The following is a 21,935-nucleotide window of genomic DNA, read 5'->3' on the forward strand; positions in this document are numbered from 1 at the left end:
TTTTTTGCATCTGACTTATTTCACTTAGCATAATGTCTTCAAGTTTCATCCATATTATAGCATGTGTCAGAATTTCATTCCTGTTTATGGCTGAATAATATTCCACTGTGTGTATACACCATATTTATTTATCCAGTCCTCTGTTGATGGGTTATTTCCACTTTTTGGCTATTGGGAATAATGCTACTATGAACATTGATGTACAAATACCTGTTTTAGTCCTTGCTTTCCATTCTTTTGGATATATGCCTAGGAGAGAGTTGCTGGGTTATATGAGAATTGTTTAGTTTTTGAGGAACTGCTGTACTGTTTTCCACAGTGGCTGTATCATGTTACATTCCCATGAGTAGTGTACAAGAGTTCCATTTTCTTCATCCTCACTGATACTTATTATTTTTTATTTTTTATTTTTTGAGACGAGACAAAGTCTCGCTGTGTCGCCCAAGCTGGAGTGCAGTGGCGTGATCTTGGCTCACTGCAAGCTCTGCCTCCTGAGTTCACGCCATTCTCCTACCTCAGCCTCCCAAGTAGCTGGGACTACAGGCGCCCACCACCACACCTGGCTAATTTTTTGTATTATTAGTAGAGACGGGGTTTGACTGTATTAGCCAGGATGGTCTCGATCTCCTGACCTCATGATCTGCCCGCCTTGGCCTCCCGAAGTGCTGGGATTGCAGGCGTGAGCCACTGCGCCTAGCCAATACTTATTATTTTCAATTGCTTGATTATAGCCATCCTGGTAGGAGGGAGTGGTACAGTCTTACAATTTTCAAAGAATCACCTTGGAAACAGCATGGAGGATGAGCTGAAAGAAGAAGACCCAGCAGGCAGAGAGAACAACAGAGAATAGCTTTTGCCAAGGACGAGGTGTTCTGAGCATCAATCAAAGAGAGTGGCCCTGGACAGGAAGGGCAGGGAAAGGAAGGGACATATGACACACTTAGAAGATAGGATCAGTAGGACTTCATGATTGTTCATTGGGGAGAGGATGTGTGCCCACGTTTTCTGACTTGGGCTCCTATATGGAGGGTGGTATTTTCATTCACTTAGATTGAGGCAAAGATGATGAGTTCAGTTTTGGACACACTAAGAATGGGATATTTATAGAACCTTCAAATAGGAAGTTGGACATGAGGATTTGGAGCTCAGGGTGGAGGCCTGGCCTGGAGTTAGAGACTTAGACATCATTAATGCACAAAAAGTACTTGAACTGATGATGTGGGTGCCATCACTGTGAGAAGCTTATGGAGTGGGGAGACTGGGGGCCGAGAATATAGTCTGGGGGTGCTGACCTAAAGATAGTACAAGATGAGGGGAAGCCTGTCCAGAATATATGAAGGCATGGCTCTGAAGTGGGAGCGGCACACAGTAATCAAAGGAAGCACGTTTCAAAAAGAGGAACGCCTAAAAAATGGCAGATCTGGGGAATATTTTGAGATTGCATCTGCGTCTAACTTTGTCTTTGGTTGATTTAGAAAGAATACCTACATTTCATTCAAAATGCAGTGAAAATAGTTTTCAAGAAAACTTTGCATTGTATTTTGAAATTCTATTACTGTAATGTAAGGTGCTACACTAAGAAAATGTATCCCAGTAATGTGAACATTTTTAATATCAGAAAGCTTATTAAAACACATTTGTAAAAATTTGTAAAATATTAGGATTATAGACCAAATTTACTAACTATTTAGATTTGTGCTACAAACAAAGAAATGAATTATTTGATTAACAAGATCCTGCCTTTGTTCTGTTCTGCCAGGGGCCATTAAATAGAAGGGTATTTGCATTTAATAAGTACAGTATATTTGAATTTCACCAAGGAGGCAAATTCATTCAGTGAGTTCATTTGCTAAAATGCCAATGATCAAAGCAAAAACATGATTTTAAAAGGTCAAAGTTTACCTTTTGAAATTGAAGTAATGTATATATACATCCATATATATAGTCAGTCCTTCATATCCATGGGCAACCAACCAAAAATGGAAAATATCTAGAAAAAAGAAAGTCTGTACTGGACATATCCAAACTTATTTTTCTTGTTGTTGTTCTCTAAACAATACTGTATAACAACAATTTACATAGCATTTACATTTATTAGGTATTGTAAGTAATCTAGAGATGATTTAAAGTATATGGGAGGATGTGCATAGGTTATATGCAAATACTATGAAGAGACTTGAATATCCACAGGTTTTGGTATCTGCAGGAGGTTCTGGAGCCAGTCCCCCACCGATGCTGAGGGACAATTATGTATAATTCCAGACTATTAGGAAGAAAATTATCCATCTCTATAATTGTTTTCTGTTTATTCCTTTAAGATGGCTAAAAAGAGAAAAGGGAAAAGAAGCTGACTTAATCTGACCCTCTCTTTTGCCTCCGAGAGGCTGTTTAATTTTACTTGTACCAACCACACAACAGGCTGACAGTGGTGAGAGAAATGGCCAGGTATGGTGGAAGGCGCACCAGCCTGCATTGAGTAGTCTTCACTTGGCCTCCTACTAGTTATAGGACCTTGCACAGTCATTAACTTTACTCAACTCCTTCATCTGTAAAATGGGGGTAGTAATAACTTCACCACTGTGCTGTGAGAATCAAATGTGGAAATATTTTTGATAAAGTACCATAAATATAAAAGCTCTTGATTGAAACTGTGAAAAGGAAAAGCACCACTTGATTAAGCATTTGTCTTCGTGGTCTTTTTTATTTGGAATATTTATAAGCATCTATTTATAAATTTATTTAAATTTTCTATAAGTGTTATCTTTTTTTAAGTAGAAAAATATTAAAGCCTCAAAAGAGTTCAACTGAATAAGACAGTTCTAAAGTAGGCCAGCCTTTCTTCAAAGCCTGAAAAATGTTCATTGTTAACTGTAAAGAAGGAAATCTGTTAAGTTGAATCAGAAGCCTTAAAATATTTATCCATAAATTGTACTTCTAGGAATTTATCCTAGAGTATAATGCAAGATGCACACACCACAATATTATTAGCCATATTATTTATGATATTGAAAATATTAGAATGTTGAAATATCCAACAATAGCAAATGAATAAATTATGATATAACTAATCAATGGGCTACTATTTAATCATTTCAAATTATGTTATCCAAGAATATTTGAAACTATGCATAAATATTCATGTTAGAGTGTTAAATGAATAAGACAAGACATGAAAATTATATACTATGATCTGAGTTTTATTTATTATACATGTAGAACACAGAAATATCTACATGGTACCCACGCACCATGGCTAAGCTAAATAATCATTGTATGTATCTACATGTTTAGGAAACGCTGGAAGGAGACACATTAGAATATTAACTGTGATTACTTCCAGGTGGCATTATGGGTGCTTTTCCTGGAATTTTTCAAATCTCCCACAAAATGATACATTTGGAAATAAATCTTTTAAGATTACATATTTTTAAAAGCTATCCAGCCTGCATAATTTTTAAATGCTGACAGTCTTCTATCACTACCAATGTATTTCATTTTAGTAATGGTCTGGTGAGTACATTTCTGATGCTAGGAACTATACTAATGTGAAAATTGATAGTATTGGTAAGAGTTTCCAGTTTTCAATATTTGTTACCATCCAGGTGGATTTTTAGGCAAAATAAATTCCTTTTGATTAAAGGTCTGGGATTCTTAATCCACTTTCAGGCTGTTTTAATACAGCTATCATAAAGTTTTTGGTTAAGCCATCAATGATCTTAATAACTTTAATGTTAATTCTATGAAAATCTTATTCTTGCTTAAGTTTGTCATGAGATCATATCTAATTATGTAAGTAGCACACTAATTATTGTTCACTGTCAGTTAACATAACTTTTGTTATCCTTATGGGAATGGTGTTACCTGTCAGCGTTAGGAGGAGAATGGTTCATGTAGACAGTCATTAAGTGCTCAAGGGAGCATTTACAGCTAAGGATTTTATAGGAATTAGGATGATTGGACTTAATCTCGCAGCTATTTGTCTCTCAAGAACTACAGAAAAGGTACTTCATGTAGTTTGATATTTTATCCTGCTTTTTTGTAGAGTGGAAGATGGTGAACACCAAGTTAAAATGAAGGCCTTCAGGTACATTGACTTGTTGAGATGGTACATGGTGAGTGGAAAGGTACACAAAGGCAAGCCTGTAGCCTAAGGCAAAGGTGACACCAAGGTAGAAAGGCTTGAAGATGAGGCTTTTCTCTCTTGTTATGCTCCGAGAAGCAATGTTATCAGGCACCTGTTGTCTTGCTTTTCTGTCTACTTGGATAACATTTTGGCTTTCATGCCTTTAACTTTCTCTTAGAATAGCTTTAAAAAAAACTATTATTTTCTTTAAGCACTAAGGAAAAATTGATTAATGACTTAAACAAATCAGTTACTTATGAGGGGCATCTGACTGTTAGAAACCCATCCTCGGCCTGGCACGGTGGCTCACGCCTGTAATCCCAGCACTTTGGGAGGCCGAGGCAGGTGGATCACGAGGTCAGGAGATCGAGACCATCCTGGCTAACACGGTGAAACCCCGTCTCTACTAAAAATACAAAAAATTAGCCAGGTGTGGTGGTGGACGCCTGTAGTCCCAGCTACTCAGGGGGCTGAGGCAGGAGAATGGCGTGAACCCAGGAGGCGGAGCTTGCAGTGAGCCGAAATCGCGCCACTGCACTCCAGCCTGGGCGACAGAGCAAAACTCTGTCTCAAAAAAAAAAAAGAAACCCATCCTCATGAGTTCTTTGTCAATTATTTCAACATATTTTTTCAACAACAACAATAAAATATTTTTCTACATCTGGCAACATGGCCTATCAGAGTTTTGCTTTTTATCCATTTATTTTGTTTTCTGATAGGATTCTATGAAGTACTACCATGGTTCAAGGTGGCAGTAACTGTACACAGAATTAGGAGCCAGAGCTCTGATGAAGTATTAAGCAGAGAGCTAGCCTCTGGATAAATATGCCTTTCCTTAATGAAAGCCTCCAGAAACCTTTTCAGGTGTAGCTCCTTCAAGTAAAGTACCTTATTCAGACATTGGTTCTTGCACCTTGCCCTGGGTTTCCTGGCTCCCAGCATCATCATTCACCTTCTCCACAGTGGGCTTTCTCCCACCCTGCTCTCATCTCTCTCTAGATCCTGGCTCAGAGAGAGCACCCCTTCCTCTGCTGTACATCCTGGAGTCAGGCGTCTCTATCCATCGCTGCTGTCCATGCTGATGGGGAATACTGTTAGAAAGAAGAGATGATCCTTCTAGTGAGAGTGTAACTACAATATTCTTTTAATCATAACATTTTAATTTTAATCAAATTGCTCTGTAATGCCAGCTCCTTGGAAGGCAGAGGCAGAAGAATCATTTGAGCCCAGAAGTTTGAGGCTGCCGTAAGCTATGATCATACAACTGCACTGCAACCTGGGCAACAGAGTGAGACCTTGTCTTTAAAAAGAGAAAGAAAAAAATCTAATTGCTCACAAATAGAACAAAGTATGAGTAGATAACTGAATTTTAGGTGAATACAATTTAATCTGAATCCTATCCACTTCACCCAACAGTATGTATTTTGTTCCAGGAGTGTCATTGCCAAGGGTGAATGGTTGGGGCAGGGAGTGTGTTAGCTCCCACAGCCTTCATCGGTGTTCCTCCCTACCCACCTCCCTACTCTTTTATCTGGAAAAATTACATTTTCTTTTATCCAATTTAAAGTCTTTGTAAAAACAGATCAGGGAAGTCTCCCACTTACCCTCTTTCTCATCAGATTGCCCCTAAACTATTCTAATAGAGAAATTCTGGAGTTTCTGTGTGTTGTAGGAGAGGGATTTACAGCAAAGTGTGACAGGTAAACTCATGTAATTCTTGAAATCTAAGATATACTTTTCTCCTCTACGTTTTATCTTCTGTGGAAATTTCTTATCATCAGTGGCATCTTCCTGTCAATTGGCAGCATTTCTTTCTCTTGTGATGCTTTAAATCATAGTGCATCTTACAATTGGTGGCTCTTAGATTTGATGAAATAAGGGTAGTGGTATGAAAGGTACTGAGGTAGCTTAGAGAGAGCAGTGATTAATCATGTAGTAGTCAGAGGAAGCTTCCCAGAAGAATAACTGAGCTGGATTTTGAAGAAAGAATAGGATTTCTCCAACAGGATAGTCAGAAAGGACTTTGTAAGCTTGGTAAAGAGCAAGGCATGGAGGAGATGTGAGACGGCATGGCGTGTGTGAGGACGAGCAAGTCTTCAGGCATTGCTGCTGTGGAACATTTGGAGCTGTCGGGGAAAGTCTTGAAGAGAGAAACTGGAGATGAAGGCATGAGGCAGGTCAGGGAGAACCTTGGCCTGTAATTAGGGAATCTGGCTAGTCCTCTTGGGCAGTGGAAATGCAGTGAATAGTTTTATGCAATGGGATTAGGTGACTTGATTTGTTTTACTACATAATTTTGGAAGTCATAGAATAGACTAGGAGAGGAAGGAACAGCAGTTTAAAAGGTTTTGGGGTAATGCAATGAGCCTAAATTAAGATGGTGACAGAGGGGATGGAGAGGAAGAGAAGACATATTTAAGAAATATTTTAAGATCTAGAATCGACAGGAGTTTGTAATTCTTTGGCTTTTTAGGGTGAAGAGGAAGGGTCTAAACCAGGGGTATCCAATCGTTTGGTTTCCCTGGGTCACGTTGGAAGAAGAAAAATTGTCTTGGGCCACACATAAAATACACTAACACTAATGATAGCTAGTGAGCTTAAAAAAAAAATCTCATAATGTTTTTGGAAAGTTTATGAATTTGTGTTGGGCCGCATTCAAAGCCATCCTGGAGCGCAGTTTGGACAAGCTTGTTCTATACTGAGTCTAGTTGTGTTACCTACCAAGATAAACCCTGTAGAAGGAAGAATAAATCAGGAGTAGTACAGGAAGAATTGAAAATGGGGGTACATTGCAGAGAATGCATGCAGTTTGGGGTTTCTTGAATTTTAGATTTCTTGAGAATCATTTAGATTTGTAATTCTAGTTCCAAAGGTCAGGAACTGAGTGAAGTATGAATGAGATAGGGTTATAATAACAAATAGCTTATGAGTAGCTGTAAAGCCTTGTGAGGGAATGAGATCTCAGGGTGAATAAAGAGTGAGGAGAGAGCGGTGCTGAGCAGGGAATCTTAGTGCACACCAGTATTTAAGGATCAAGTAAGAGCTGGGTGAGGAGACGAGGGGACTGAGCCGAGCAGGGAGAGTGGAGGAGGACGAGGAGGCAGAGAGGCTATGGAGACCAGCGGAGAATGAGAAGTGTCAGCAGTGTCAGATTCAAGGCAGGGATCAGCAAGAGACCGCAAGAGAGAAGGAGGATCTTTGCTAGGACAGTTTTAGTGGGACAGGGGTTGTGGAAGGTTAATGTTACAGATGGACAGGATGCCTAGGAAATGAAAGATTGAGTGCAAACTGCACTCTTTCAGGGAGTTTGCTGAGGGGGGAAGACGGTAGCGAGAACAAAAAACAACTAGAATTAGGGAAAGGGTTTTTTTTTTCTTCAGGGGGAAGATACTTGAGCACATTTATAGACCCATGATAAGGAGCTATAAAAATAATGAGGTTAAGATGCTGACAACTATTTATGCAAATACCAGAGAATAGTTAGCTTTGAACAGAAGAGCACCCATCTCTTCTCTAGTATTGGAGACAGGTGGAAAAACCACCTGGGCTCTCAGACAGATGTCTTTGTTCTTAAATATTTCAGAAAATGAGGTAGGGAGGGACTGACCAAGGGCAGCGAGTTTTATGAATGCTGTTCCTGGTCTCAGCAGCGCTTTCCTCTTCCCTTAATGACAACTGCAGGGCCCAAGTTGGGCGGAAGAACAGTGTGTGCTTGCTGGGCTCAGCATCTGCTCCAGTGAGCAACACGGGGTGACTGGGGGTCTGCTAAATGTTAAATATAAAGGAAGTTCCTTTTCCCTCTTAGAGAAGCTCATAGCCAAACCGAAAAGCGGAGGAGAGATAAAATGAATAACCTGATTGAAGAACTGTCTGCAATGATCCCTCAGTGCAACCCCATGGCGCGTAAACTGGACAAACTTACAGTTTTAAGAATGGCTGTTCAACACTTGAGGTCTTTAAAAGGTGAGTTTGACGACGGCTTCCACACTTAGATAAGTGAAATCTGCTCTGTCACTGAGGTCTCTGATTGGTTCGCTTTGCTGTCAGCTGTTGAGGTTCTATCCAGATGTGTCTTTCAGCTTTATAGGTATTCACTGGCATTTGTCTATAGTCTGTATGTGGAGAGAATACTTAATTGAATGAATGTCAGAAAACTTGGTTCTGATAAAAGCTTTATCTCGAGCTCACTATGCAACCTTGAAAGGTATTTACATTTCTGCTTCACATACAGTATGAAGAGAATATCACCTGCCTTTCATACCTCTCAATTCTTTAGAAGTTCTGAAGTTGAGCTGGGCGTGGTGACTCATGCTTGTAATCCCCGTACTTTGGGAGGCTGAGGTGGGCGGATGGCTTGAGTCCAGACTTCGAGACAAGCCTGGGAAAAAAAATGCAAAAATTAGCCAAGTGTGGTCTTGCGTGCTTGTAGTCCCAGCTACCTGGGAGGCTGAGGTGGGAGGATCGCTTGAGCCTGGGAGGTGGAGGTTGCAGTGAGCAGTAATCGTGCCACTGCACTCCAGCCTGGGTGACAGCCTGTCTCAGAAAAAAAAAAGTTCTGGAGTATAGTATTAATTATTAAGTTATTGAGAGATTTCTATCCTTCAAAAAGAAAACTTCCTTTAACTCTGCAGTTTCTCTTAAAGCTTCATTCAGATTTATGAGTAGTACCTTAGAGTGCATCACACGTTGCCATTCCATGGTATTCTCAAATATGTGAGACACTGGGGGAAGGAGATCCTTGCCACTGCCTCTTGGTGTGTGGGTGATCATTTCTGGCTTTAGCAATTCCCCAACTTGAGCTTGAATTTTAAATCAAAGTGTAATAAATGTGTATGTGTACCTGTGTATTAGTCCATTCTTGCATTGCTATGAAGGAATACCTGAGACTGGGTAATTTATAAAGAAAAGAAGTTTAATTGGCTCCTGGTTCCACAGGCTGTGCAGGAAGCATGGTGGCTTCTGCTTCTGGGGAGGCCTCAGGGAGCTTTCACTCATGGCAGAAGGCAAAGTGGGAGCTGGCATCTTACATGGCAGGAGCAGGACCAAGAGAGGATGCGGGAGGTGCCACACACTTCAAACAACCAGATCTCATGAGAACTCACTATTGCGACACAGTACCAAGCGGAAAATCCACAAGCATGATCCAGTCACCTCCCACCAGGCCCCACCTCCAGCACTGGGGATTATTATTCAACATGAGATTTGGACGGGAACACAGAGCCAAACCATATCAATATGTGAGGTAGAAATCACCCCTGTTTTGGGAATAGCCCCAGTCCAACTTGGGGGATAGGGTGATGGAAGTGGAATAGAGTTTTCAATTTACCAATGCTGATGATGTAAATGTGCATTGAAAAGATAAGACCTGGCCAAGTAGCAAGCCGAAGACTCCGGAGGAGACTCTGCAAGTTCAGATTTGTAAAGATCTAGAAGATTATAGTGAAATTTGGCTCAAAAATCATAAAAAGGGAGTGAGCAAAGGATGACCAAGGGTCTTAGTTTAGATCTCAAACACTGCCAGGAAAAGGAAAATACATTTCAGGGTAATGGAAATTATCTGGGCACCATACAAGGACTTTACCAAGTTAAGGTGGCTAAGAGGAGAGCAGCACTCACCTGGACTCCTGGTGCTTCCTGTTGGGAGCGTGATGGGAGATCTTATTTTCATAACAGTCTGTTGTGAAATAAGCTTCTCTTTTACCCACAGCTGAGGCTTGCAATATTTTCCTTAAATCCTTCAGCAATGAAAATTTACAGGCTCAACTGAGGTCATTTGATTGCAACCCTAAAATTAGCTGAGTATTTTCACATTAGCAGTGTCCTAAGGGAGGAGGACCTAAGGGAAAAGCCATGAATCAGTCGACTAGTTCAACAAAACATGATCTGAGCATCAACCACATTCCTGTTCTGTGCTGAGAACAGGAATTAATGAGGCAAGATCTCTGCCCTTTAAGGGTTTGTGGTCTGACTAGGAAGACTGACTTAGGAAGAGATCGTTAGAATCTGGTGTGATGAATGTTAGAGCAGTGGTACGAGTGAGAGGGGAGGCTGTGAAAGCTCGGCAGGGAGGAAGTGAGTCCAGAGGAGATTCCTTGGAACAGGGCATAGATTTTGCCTCAGCTCTGCTAAACAGAAGTGACATGGTTAAGTACTCATCCCCGCAGTCTGACCAGATCCTTCGGTCAGTGCTGCTCACAAGCAAGGTGATTTAAGGCAACTGGATCTGCATTCCAGGGTATTGTCACAGCATCACACTTGCTCACCAAAAGCTTAGAAGCCAGATCAACAGAGGGCTGCCTGTGGATCATGTTATTTTGGTCCATAGCATAATTAGGTTAAAGGCAGAAGGATGGTGATGTGATTTTTTTCACTATACTCTACAGCAGTGCTTTTTAAACTTATCTGGATGAAGAACAGGTGTTCTCCCCTCATCCACCACCAGTTCACTGTAAAATACAATTAATTATGGAAAAATGATCATGGGTTTGGCTGTCACAGCAATGTTACGTTTTTATAAAAGCCTCTAAATGCTTATTCTTAAATTCTGCACGTGATCTCACCACAGTTTGCTGATGACATTGGTCTGCAGACCACATTTAGAGTAGCCCTGCTCTGCAGCATGAGGTCCTGTGTCTGCGATCTGATTACCAGGTGGGGCAGTGAAGCGCGGTGGTTCACACGCGTGTGTCCTGAAGGCAGACCTTGTGGTTCAAATCCTGGCTTCCTCCCTTCATAGCTATGTGACTTACTCAAGTTATTTGACATTCTAATCCTCAGTTTCCACATCTGTGAAATAGGGATGCATTTGCCTCCTGGGACTATTGTTAAGAGTAAAGAGTAATGCATGTAGAGTATAGCACAGTGTTCACTAATGGTGGGGATGGGGTAGGAAGAGGAGGAGGAATTGTTACTGTCATTTTGATTTTTTTTTTAACCCAGTGAACATTGTGAAAAAAGTAAGTGATCATGTTGCCTCGTTAGTTTTTGCCATGGGAACTCTGAGAGCCAATGTGTGGACAAGTGTGCGGAACACCACAGCGTGCATTTACGGGCCAGCCTCTACCATGCCTCAGTGCTGCTCTCACTGCCCTCATTTTCTCTCGAGCATATCCCCACTCACTCACTGAGTCAGGGCTCACCTGTGCTGGCTGATTTACACTGACGGGGTTTCCCAGCCCACTTCTGCTTGGTATGCTCTGCCAGCCTTGCTGCAGACCAGACCTGAAATGTCATTATCTTGCTCAAAATCAGTTTACTGCTGTTCCCTGACCTAGCACTCAGAGTCTGCGTCCTTCATTCCTTCCTCAGCTCCCTCCCAAGCTGCTGTGTAGTAATATTAACAAGAAGTCATTGGGAGAATTCCCTGAGCCCTAGGATGAAGATAGATTCCAACGGAAGAGATTTTCTTTTCCCTATACCAGGCTTTTAAGAGTGCTACGAGTCTGAGAAAACTGTACTGAATCATAGCATGAGGCATTTTGACTTTCTGCCCTGCCCACTTACTTTGCCACCACCACCACCACCACTTAGTTCATTGGTGAGTTTGGGCCACAGATCCGTCCAAGGGCCAATGTGTGGTTAAAATGTCTAAGGATGTTACCCCACCTTTCCCCTGCAAAAGCAACTTTTCTTACAGTACCCAGGAAGAAGGGATAGGAGTCAAGAAGGTTGGGGAATATAAGGAAGGGAAAATTGACTTACTTCTGAATCATCCTTCCCCTGGGGATGGCTTGCTTGGCTTTGTCGTCTGTGTCATACGCCCCCTTGTGGCCATGAAGGGCTTTGTGTGTCTGGGTTGGTGGATTCCCTCACTCCTCTCAGGTCAAACATTTCTCTTGGTTTTGGCCTGATAATTCCTCATCATTTTGCAAGCTCTTCAGCTGCTTTAGAGACTTTCATTTTAATATAACTCAGTGCTAAGGGCTGAAAATGAATTATTTCATTTATATTTTATACATTTTTAAAATAATCTGTGTATTATCAGAATAGAGGTCTCTATATTGCCATTAAAGGATTTTCTTACTGGAAAATCTCATGAATCCATAACAATTGTTTAGAATTCCAGAATACCCCCATTCAAGGTAACTCATATGATCAATTTTAATTAGCTAAGACATTATCTAAATAACTGTAGTGGTCCCGCCTTATCCATGGGGCATGCATTCCAAGACCCTGGTGAATGCCTGAAATCGTGGGTAGTACTGAACCCTAGGCATAGTACTTTTTTCCTATGCACATATATCTGTGATAAAGTTTAACTTATAAATTAGACATATTAAGAGATTAACATCAATAATAAACTAGGACAATTATAGCAATATACTGTAAAAAAGTTATATGTTCTCTCTTTGGCTCTCTCAAAATATCTTATTGTATTGTGCTCACCTGTTTGCAGGCCATGGTGGACCACAGGTAACCGAAACCACAGCTAAGGGGGGACTACTGCATATCAATCCTTGAATTTTATTTCATGTACATTTTATTATAATGTTTTTATATATAGCTCTTAATGTGCATATTTGAATATAAAAGAATAAGTAGTTCCAAGAATTCACAATCTAAAAGAAAGAAATTTTAATCAAGTGATAATGAAGAAAGAAAATGATTAGCTGGGCATAGTGGCTCACACCTGTAATCTCAGCACTTTGGGAGGCTGAGGTGAGTGGATTGCTTGAGGCCAGGAGTTCAAGACCAGCCTGGCCAACATAGTGAAAACTTGTCTCTAATAAAAATACAAAAATTAGCCAGGCGTGGTGGCACACACCTGTAATCCCAGATATTCAGGAGGCTGAGGCACGAGAATCACTTGAGCTCAGGAGGTGGAGGTTGCAGTGAGCTGAGATTGTGCAACTGCACTCCAGCCTGGGCAACAGAGTAAGACTCTGTCTCAAAAATAAATAAATTAATTAAATTAAATGAAAATGAAAAAAAATAAAATGATTACAGAAAATGTCTTAGAATGTGCCATAGAGCAAATACCAGCAGCAGCAGCAGCATTGCTAATGTTCATTGAGCATGTTGCCCTCTCTACTATATTTCCAATAACTTTTGATGCCTTTCTTTTTAGGCTTGACAAATTCTTATGTGGGAAATAATTATAGACCATCATTTCTTCAGGATAATGAGCTCAGACATTTAATCCTTAAGGTAACTAAAGATATATTTGTCTAAGTTGTATATGTGCTTTCATTGCTGTTTGAATAGGAGGCAGATTTTCTTCCATTTGCTTCCTGTTCTAAACATATGGGACTCCATATTACACTGTATTTCCTTTAATATAGAAATTTAAAATAGGGAAGTAGCCATGCCTTACTAGTTTGTGTTAATGAAAGTAGAGACAGAGGATAGGCACTTTCCACACTATGGAGCAAAGCTTGTCTTCAGTGCTAAGCATTTTATACTACCCATCTCTCACACATAGGATCTATTCCCCCATGATCACCACCTCCTTCAAAGCCATCTGCCTGGCATCCTGTTCCCTCAGGATCCTGTTCTTCTTGGAGGCCAGTCACTGCTTACTTAGAGTTGTTAGTGCTTTGACATTTCTGTCCTCATCATTCCTGTGCATGGCTTTTCAGATTCACCGGTCTAGAGGGGAAACTGTGATCATGTGATTTGCTTCTCATGCCCTCGGAGGTGATAAATGTCTTGGTCATGTGCTGTGTGACTACTAGGTTTTAAGCCATAGTCAAATTAAATAGAAGGATTCTTCATACACATTTTTGTCCATTTTTCCTTTAATTAAAAAAAGCCACTCTTTTATTTGGAACAGCTGAATTTAAATATAGCATTCCTGGCAGGGATAGAAAGGATATTGTGTGGATAAAAAGGATTTTTGAAGGTGGCAAAATGTACGATTTGCTTTCAAAGCTTTCTCACCAATCTGTACATGCTCGTCAGTCGTACCTTCATGGAACCCTGCTTCTGCCCTGCAGAGCATGCCCAGCAGGAGTGCCAGACTCTTCCTATGTGCCATACGTACCCGCTTCCATGCAGGCTGCTTCATGGGATTTGCTGGGTAGACCTTATGAGAGTAGCTGACACATTAGTTTAGAATGAGTGATGCCTTTTTATTATTCAAAAACTACAACGAGGTGTACAGTATAATGTCTCCATTGCTTCCCTATCCCCATTCTGCACAATCCTTCTACCTCAACACATCCACAGATAATCGTCGTTCTGCATGCAGTGTAGTAGAATTTGGTAAAGGTAATTTTATTTTATTGTTATTTTTTGAGACAAGATCTGGCTCTGTTGCTTAGGCTGGAATGCAGTGGTGCGATCTTGGCTCACTGCGCCCTCCACCTCCCGGGCTCAAGCCATCCTCCCGTCTCAGCCTCCTCAGTAGCTGGGACTAGAGGTGTGCACCACCATGCCCAGCCAATTTTTGTATTTTTTGTCATGATAGGGTTTCTCCAGTGTTGCCCAGGCTGGTCTCAAACTCATGAGCTCAAGAGATCCACCTGCCTCGGCCTCCCAAAGTGCTGGGATATAGGCTCATTTAGTGCTGTATTTAGGCTCATATATAGCACCTGGCCTAATTTTAGTTTTTAAGAAATGTCTCAACTAAATATTCTGCAGCCAAACTTTTCATGTCCAAAACACTAATTTAGAATAGGATTTCAACCTGACACTCTTTATAAATCTGTTTGCATCTTAAGAACATTTCTTAAAACTAATTTTACTAGCTCCATGACTACTCTGTTAGTTTTATTGCCACAGTAATTTCCTCAGAATCTGAATGTGTGTGTGTGCACGTGTGTATAAGAGACAGACAATATTTTAAAATATTCACTTTTTTTTTTTTAAATCCTAGACTGCAGAAGGCTTCTTATTTGTGGTTGGATGTGAAAGAGGAAAAATTCTCTTCGTTTCTAAGTCAGTCTCCAAAATACTTAATTACGATCAGGTATCCAAAAATGAGGATATTTTCCATACAATGTTTAATTTTTTGAACAAACACATATATTTAAGCTCTTTTTCTGAACACCTTCTCCCCACTGGGATATGGGATCAGGTTCTGCTAAGTTAGAACTCCAAGAGAGATGGAAAGCTGTGTGGAAAGAGTAAGGATTTTTATGACTGATTGCGTTCTCTTCCTGACCTTCAGCAAGTTACTTAATTTTCCTGAGTCTCAGCTTCTTCCTATGTAAAAAGTCAAAATGATTATACCTGTCTTTCAAGATGTAAAGGCTAAATGAGGTGTCATATTTAAGAGTGTCTGAAAAGTGTTAGTCACCCTTCTCTGTTCCCTCCAAGAGACACTTTATAGTTAATTATTAAGTTATAATCATTGCATGACAGCCTTTGATCTAATCTCTGGCAACACTCTCTGAAATACATCTTTCGTTTAACTAGTTTAGTACTTCACCTCCTTATTACTGAACACCATTTCATGGAAACTAGCTACTCAAAAATTATAGCATTGAAACTAACCCAAGTAAGTGAATAAACTAGCACTAGAAATCCGATAGACTGCAGCATTGTTTTTTAATAACTCGCATTAGTTTATAAGGTTGTTCAGAGATAATGAGTTAAATAACAGAAATAAGGGAATGTTATGAGCCTGTGTACAGGAGGATTGAAAACCGATGAATCATGCAGCTGGTTATAGCTGGGGACACAAACCTAATGATTCCAGTTCTAACTGGAGATGGAAAACACACCCACACATGCACACACACCCACACATGCACGCACACACACACACACATGCACACACACCCACACATGCACACACACACACAGGTAACTGACAGCTTAGGGTATCACTTAAGTTTCAAGTTAGTGATATGGAATCCAGTCCTACTGGGCACTGACTTTGCGTAGAAGAGGCTATTAAGAGACTTACTGGCTGCTCAGGGGCATGTAGGGATTCCCATGATTCAGGATTTAGTCCTCAGCTTTTCAGATTCAGAAACTTGATCTGCCCTAGAGAGTTCTGAATATAGACTTATATTAACTACACAGTTTTTTTTTTTAGAATGAAATATATAACTGCCAAACAATTCAGCCTACTTATATTGGCTGGTCCGTTAGTCCTGTTGTCTATAGGAATGTTTGCTTGGGTAATACAGGAATTCAGAAGAGGGGTGGCCACTGTGGGTCAGGAAGGCGTCACACATGAAGTAGGATGTCTGCCAGGCTTGTCAGAAGCAAGGTATAGAGAAGGGGAGGAAACATTTCAACCTGGGAGAAGGGAGTCCCGGAAGTCTAGGGAGTCAAAGGCAATTTGCCTGGAGTGGCCAAGGGATAGGGAAGGGGTGATGAATTCTGAGGGATGGGACTGTATCAGCAAAGGCATAGACCTGGGGATGCTGTGCATATTGGGAGTGGTGGAATGGGAAGTGAGAGGTATTCTGGGTCGGATTTTACTTATCAATAGTATGGTAATTTTTTAAACTGTATAGTAAATGTCTGATAAAGTCACAGATATTCTGTGATTTCTATAATATACTATGATGTAATCTCTTTTTTTTAACAAGGACAAAAAAGTTCAAAGTAAATCACAGTCATTTACAAGTAACATGTTAACAAGAGTTACAAGATTTAGCAGAATACTAGCAATTAGTGTTTGTATATGGTTTGTGTATATCCAGGGATGGTTCTATACGCATGTATTTTTTTCTGTCTACAAGTATCACCCTACTTTGAACACTAAGTTCATGTCACACAGTGTCGTGGACATATCTTTGAGCTTGACAAAAATCAATCAAAAATCAAAAAAGGACATTTATTGTATGCATCAAGAAATGTAGAAAAAGCATGGTACTGATTTTAAATGAATGTCTACCTTATGAATAGGCTAGTTTGACTGGACAAAGCTTATTTGACTTCTTACATCCAAAAGATGTTGCCAAAGTAAAGGAACAACTTTCTTCTTTTGATATTTCACCAAGAGAAAAGCTAATAGATGCCAAAAGTAAGTGTCCATTTCCGCATGCTTATTATTTTATGTAAATGTAATGATCACCTAAAAGTTTAGCTACACAGTGTTTTTAAAACAGCTAACTAAGCTTTTATCAAGAGAGAATTATTTTGTAAACTTTACGTCATAGTTAATAAATATATATAACTATATAGAAAATTCCTATATTCATACAGACATATACAAACACAAATTCATTCATATGAAGATGCTTTGTTTGGGGAAAATATGATTGTTTCGTATTTGCTATTTTTCATATGCAAATAAAATCTTTACAAGAAAGTATCATTTTGGATAAAAAATTGCTGAAGTTCCCGTTATTTAGCTATATGCTAAAAGACGATTATTTGCTTTTTTATATGGATTAGGTCTTTTCTGTATGAAAGACCTTGTATAATTGTGTTTGAGAAGTATAAGTATTTTTTCTTCTCTGAAAATGCCTAGTACCAAATAATTATGTAAAATATAAAACAATTGATTCCTGTAATAGTTAAGGTTTTTTTCATTTTTTAATTTAATTTTTATTTCATTTCACTTAAATTAACTTTGTTCTTCCCCATTCGAGGAAAAAAGAAAGATAAATTGCAAATGTCTGTAAGTTATCAAAATGTGATTGCTTGACAAATACATTTTTTGGGTATGTTTCACTTCAGGGTTTACTGTACAATCATGCCATTGCTTTAAAAAACTATTTCTCAATAATAGATGGTCAGAAAATGTTAGGAGATAAATTTCAAAATTATTTGACAATATTCTTTTCCACCTATTCTCTTGCACCCTTCTGCACGAAAGCTGGTTTGCAAGTTCACAGTAATCTCCACACTGGAAGGACACGTGTGTATTCTGGCTCAAGACGATCTTTTTTCTGTCGGATAAAGAGTTGTAAAATCTCTGTCAAAGAAGAGCATGGATGCTTACCCAACTCAAAGAAGAAAGGTATCATTTTGAAATGTTAAGTGATGCAAAGCATCGCTATAAAATTAATGTCCTAAATATTTTCTGTACAGAAAAAATAAAATATATGGTCAAGGGAAATATTTGAATTCAAAAGCATCTTAAAAATGAGATTTTTTTTAAACCAAAATTACTTACATTTGTTCATCATATCTTTCGAATTTATCAGGTAATTACATATTCTCTTTGTTGCCCAAGATTTTAATGGTGTTATTGAAATTGTAGTTTGGGGCCTATCAAATGGGAAAAAAATGACAAGAGATGGAAATAAAACTTTTGCTGTGAAACTTCATTATTACATTTTAAAATATAAAGGTTAGATGTTAAAAAAACTTCAATAGTACAAGAGCCTGATTTGACTAATTTTGGTGAAAGTTTCTTAAGATGTTCCAGGTGTGATTTTAATTTTTTTATGAGATGGTGATTCTTCAGTAAATATCTCATTTGTTTTCTTATGATCCTTTGCTAGATTTGTCTTGCAGATATTTACTTTTTGAATTGATTAAATAGTCATCTATTTAACTTAATTGGGAAATTTCAGGGACTACAAAATGTCTCATCACTTTTTGGCCTAAGAGCATATTAAGCTATTAGATATAGGATTCCATAGGCAAATTTCAACATGGGATTTGCTTTCCTATCCTTTAAAATGATATTTATATGGAGCCACAAAAATTCAATTAAGTTTTGGTTGGAATCTTTTTTGACAAACACCTGAAACGGTAATTGCTAATACTCATTTATTTAACACTAACCCTGTGCCAGATACTGTGCTAAGTGTTTTAATCCTCATGAAAACACTATTCTTTTTTAAAAAAATTTCAACATTTATTTTAGATACAGGGACTACATGTGCAGGTTTGTTGCATGGGTATATTGCACTAAGGTAGTGAGTATAGTACCCAGTAGATAGTTTTTCAACCCACACGCCGTTCCCTCCCTTCTCCCTCTAATAGTCCACAGTGTCTGTTGTTCCCGTGTTTATGTCCTTATGTGCTCAATGTTTAGCTGCTACTTATAAGTGGGAACATGTGGTATTTGGTTTTCTGTTCTTGCATTAATTCACTTAGGATTATAGCCTCCAGCTCTATCCACATTGTTGCAAAGGACATGATTTCATTCTTTTTTATGGCTGTGTAGTATTCCATGATTTATATGTAGCCCACTTTTCTTTAATCCACCAGGGAGGGGCACCTAGGCAGATTTCATGTATTTGCTATTGCGAACAGTGCTTCAGTGAACATACAAGTGCATATGTCTTTTTGGTAGAATGATCTATTTTCCTTTGGGTGTATACCCAGTAATGGGACTCCTGGGTCAAATGGTAGCTCTGTTTTCAGTTCTTTGAGAAACCCCCAAACTGCTTTCCACAGTGGCTGAACTAATTTACATTCCCACCAACAGTGTATAAGCAGAAAATACTTTTCTTATCTCTATTTTAGAATCAAGGAGGGGTGACTTGGAGAGATTCAGTAACTTGCAGAAAGTCAAATAGGCAAAATTCACAATCAAATCATAAACCCCCTACTCTGTGTTATACTGTAAAGAAACAAAAGTGGAAATGAACCAGCAGTCCTCAGGGGGATCTGTTTGAGAGCCATCTGTTGCTTCCCTCTTGCCCATGGTTCTGAGTGGTGGAGAGCTGTCTAATGTCACATATGAAGCTTCCTGGGCTTGAAGTCACAGCCGAAATGGAGGTGAAGAAGCTGTGGGATCCAACCAGTGGGGATCAGATTTTAGCTCTACGACTTGCTAGCTGTGTGATCATAAGCAAGTTTCTTAATCCCTCTGAGCTTCAGTTTCCATATCTTTAACACAGGAATATTCAGAGGACTCTGTGGTTTAGCACAGCAGGTAAATGAGTAGGTTCTAGAGCCAAAGTGTTTAGATTTGAAACCTAACTCCACTATGTGACTTAAGATAAATTACTAGATCCTTCTGGCCCTTACTTCCCTCAGTTGTAAAATGGGAATAATAAGACCCCACTCATAGGGTTGTTACCAGGATTAAATGAGTTAATACACATCATGTGCTTAGCCTGGTTCCCAGCATAGTGACACTGATGTTAGGAGCTCTTACAAACACTATTGGAAATAGTCCACCTAAACTCTTAGGACGGTGTAGAGCAGATGGCAGGTGCCATTATTGTCACTGCCCCAGAGTGCCTGTTCTCTCTGCCTTCCTTCCCACATCAGTCATCTTAGTCTTACCATAGCGACAGCTAGGAAGGACATGGCCATATAATGTGAAAATAGTCTCCAAGGGCAGGAATATTCCTTCTGTGTGGATGATCCAAGGAGTCAGAATGTAGTATGTTTTACTGTTAGGCTTTAACCAGAGGTGAACCAACACGGTGTTGGTTCACCATAAGGTGGATCCATCCATAAGGATCCAATCATTTGTAAATCACCAAATCTACACAGAAATCCGTATGAGAGGAAAACATGACAGCCAATAAAACAGCCTTAAGGTGGCTGAAATCTGTAATGTTTGATGCAAGTTATAAATTGAGTAGAGGCTAGAATGGTCAAATTTTGTAAGTGTTTTAAAGATTACCAGATTGAATTGTCTTTCCTCCTTGGAGATTTCCCACATGGACTGACTTAGTATTTTAGTCATGTTAGTGTTGGTGTCTGGCTGGTGCCCATTATAACCCTCCATTTTTGTGAAACCTGATTTCACCCTCTGCCCCCTACCCCATCATCTTGCTCTTTACTGGTAAAGCTTGCAACTCTACAGGCTTCATTTTCAGCCTCTGTATTCTCTCCCTTCCACCCTAATCTAATCCTCCCTGCCACTTCTCCCAGTTTCATTCTCTCTTCTGACATAAGTAAACTTACCCAGCTTTCTCCATCTCAAACCCATATCCACATTCAAACTAATTTATATTCTTGAACTTGAAAATAAATACTTACCCAGGCTGAGCTTCTACTCAGAAACCTCTTGGAAAAACCCCATTCTCTTGTGGCCTGATCTTCCAGCCAAATCCACTATCACCATTTGAACTCCTCCCTGATATTCAGGAGAATTTAATACATTTTAAATTATACCTTTAGACACATGGTTCTCAAACTTTAGCCTGCATTGGAATCACCTGGAAGGATTTTTAAAACACAGATTGAATCAGTTTGAGGTGGGGTCCAAGAATGTGTATTTCTAGCAAGCTCCCAGGTGTGGCTGATGGTGCTAATCCAGAGAGCCTACTTTGACAGCCGCTGCTTTAGACTCTTTTCTCAGGATTCTCTAAGAGTGTGAGAAATGGAAAGTAGGGATGCCCTGGACAGCAGTGCTCAAGCCTAGGACTAAAGATTCCTCCCTGAGCTGTATTTTCTCCTAGCTTCTTTCACAGTCTTATTTCTAAAAAGATCCCTGCACATTGTCTGTGCTGAGGGGAAAATGATTGGGATAAACTTGAGATCGTTGTCTGACAACAATAGATGTTGGTGAATGAACAGTTTATTGAGTGTCTACTATGTGCCAGGTACTATACCAAATGCAAAGGACACACTGGGGAGCAGGTAGACAAGTACTGCTGTAGTGGACCTTATGTAAGATGGCCCTAATATGCTTGAGGCAGCCAAGAAACATGTAAACTAATAAGTAGGTGGTGGAAAGTGTGATGTGAGTGACATCTTTGCTGAATTAATAATAGTTTTTGAATACTGAAAGATTGCTCAGTTTTTTGGTGCTATTCACTTTGTAACAATTACAGACATAACACACTTGTGCAGTGGTGCAGTCATAGCTCACTGCAGCCTCAAACTCCTGGGCTCAAATGATCTTCCCGCCTCAGCCTCCCAAGTAGCTGAGACTACAGATATGTATCACTGCATCCCTCTAAGTTTAAAATTTTTTGTAGAGATGGGGTCTTGCTATATTGCTCTGGCTGGTCTCAAACTCCTGGCCTTAAGCATTCCTCCCAGTTCAGCC

The 21,935-nt window shown here is 39.6% G+C and overlaps 1 protein-coding gene across 14 annotated transcripts in view; it reads left to right on the top strand.

Annotated features, from left to right (window-relative positions):
* Nucleotides 1–21,935, top strand: part of BMAL2 (basic helix-loop-helix ARNT like 2) — a 91,262-nt gene that overhangs the window by 39,419 nt on the left and 29,908 nt on the right. For 6 of the 14 annotated variants that reach the window (XM_054442902.2, XM_054442906.2, XM_054442911.2 and 3 more), the window contains 5 exons: nucleotides 7,929–8,086; nucleotides 13,191–13,270; nucleotides 14,940–15,032; nucleotides 16,928–17,045; nucleotides 17,844–17,987. In XM_054442902.2, coding sequence (XP_054298877.1) covers nucleotides 7,929–8,086; nucleotides 13,191–13,270; nucleotides 14,940–15,032; nucleotides 16,928–17,045; nucleotides 17,844–17,987 — 593 coding nt within the window. Of the gene's footprint in view, nucleotides 1–4,042; nucleotides 4,085–7,928; nucleotides 8,087–13,190; nucleotides 13,271–14,939; nucleotides 15,033–16,927; nucleotides 17,046–17,843; nucleotides 17,988–21,935 lie in introns of all 14 variants that reach the window. The other 8 variants (XM_054442900.2, XM_054442901.2, XM_054442905.2 and 5 more) reach the window with 3 other exon arrangements.

The sequence above is a fragment of the Pongo pygmaeus genome, chromosome 10 (genome assembly GCF_028885625.2).
Source record: "Pongo pygmaeus isolate AG05252 chromosome 10, NHGRI_mPonPyg2-v2.0_pri, whole genome shotgun sequence".
NCBI lineage: Eukaryota > Metazoa > Chordata > Mammalia > Primates > Hominidae > Pongo > Pongo pygmaeus.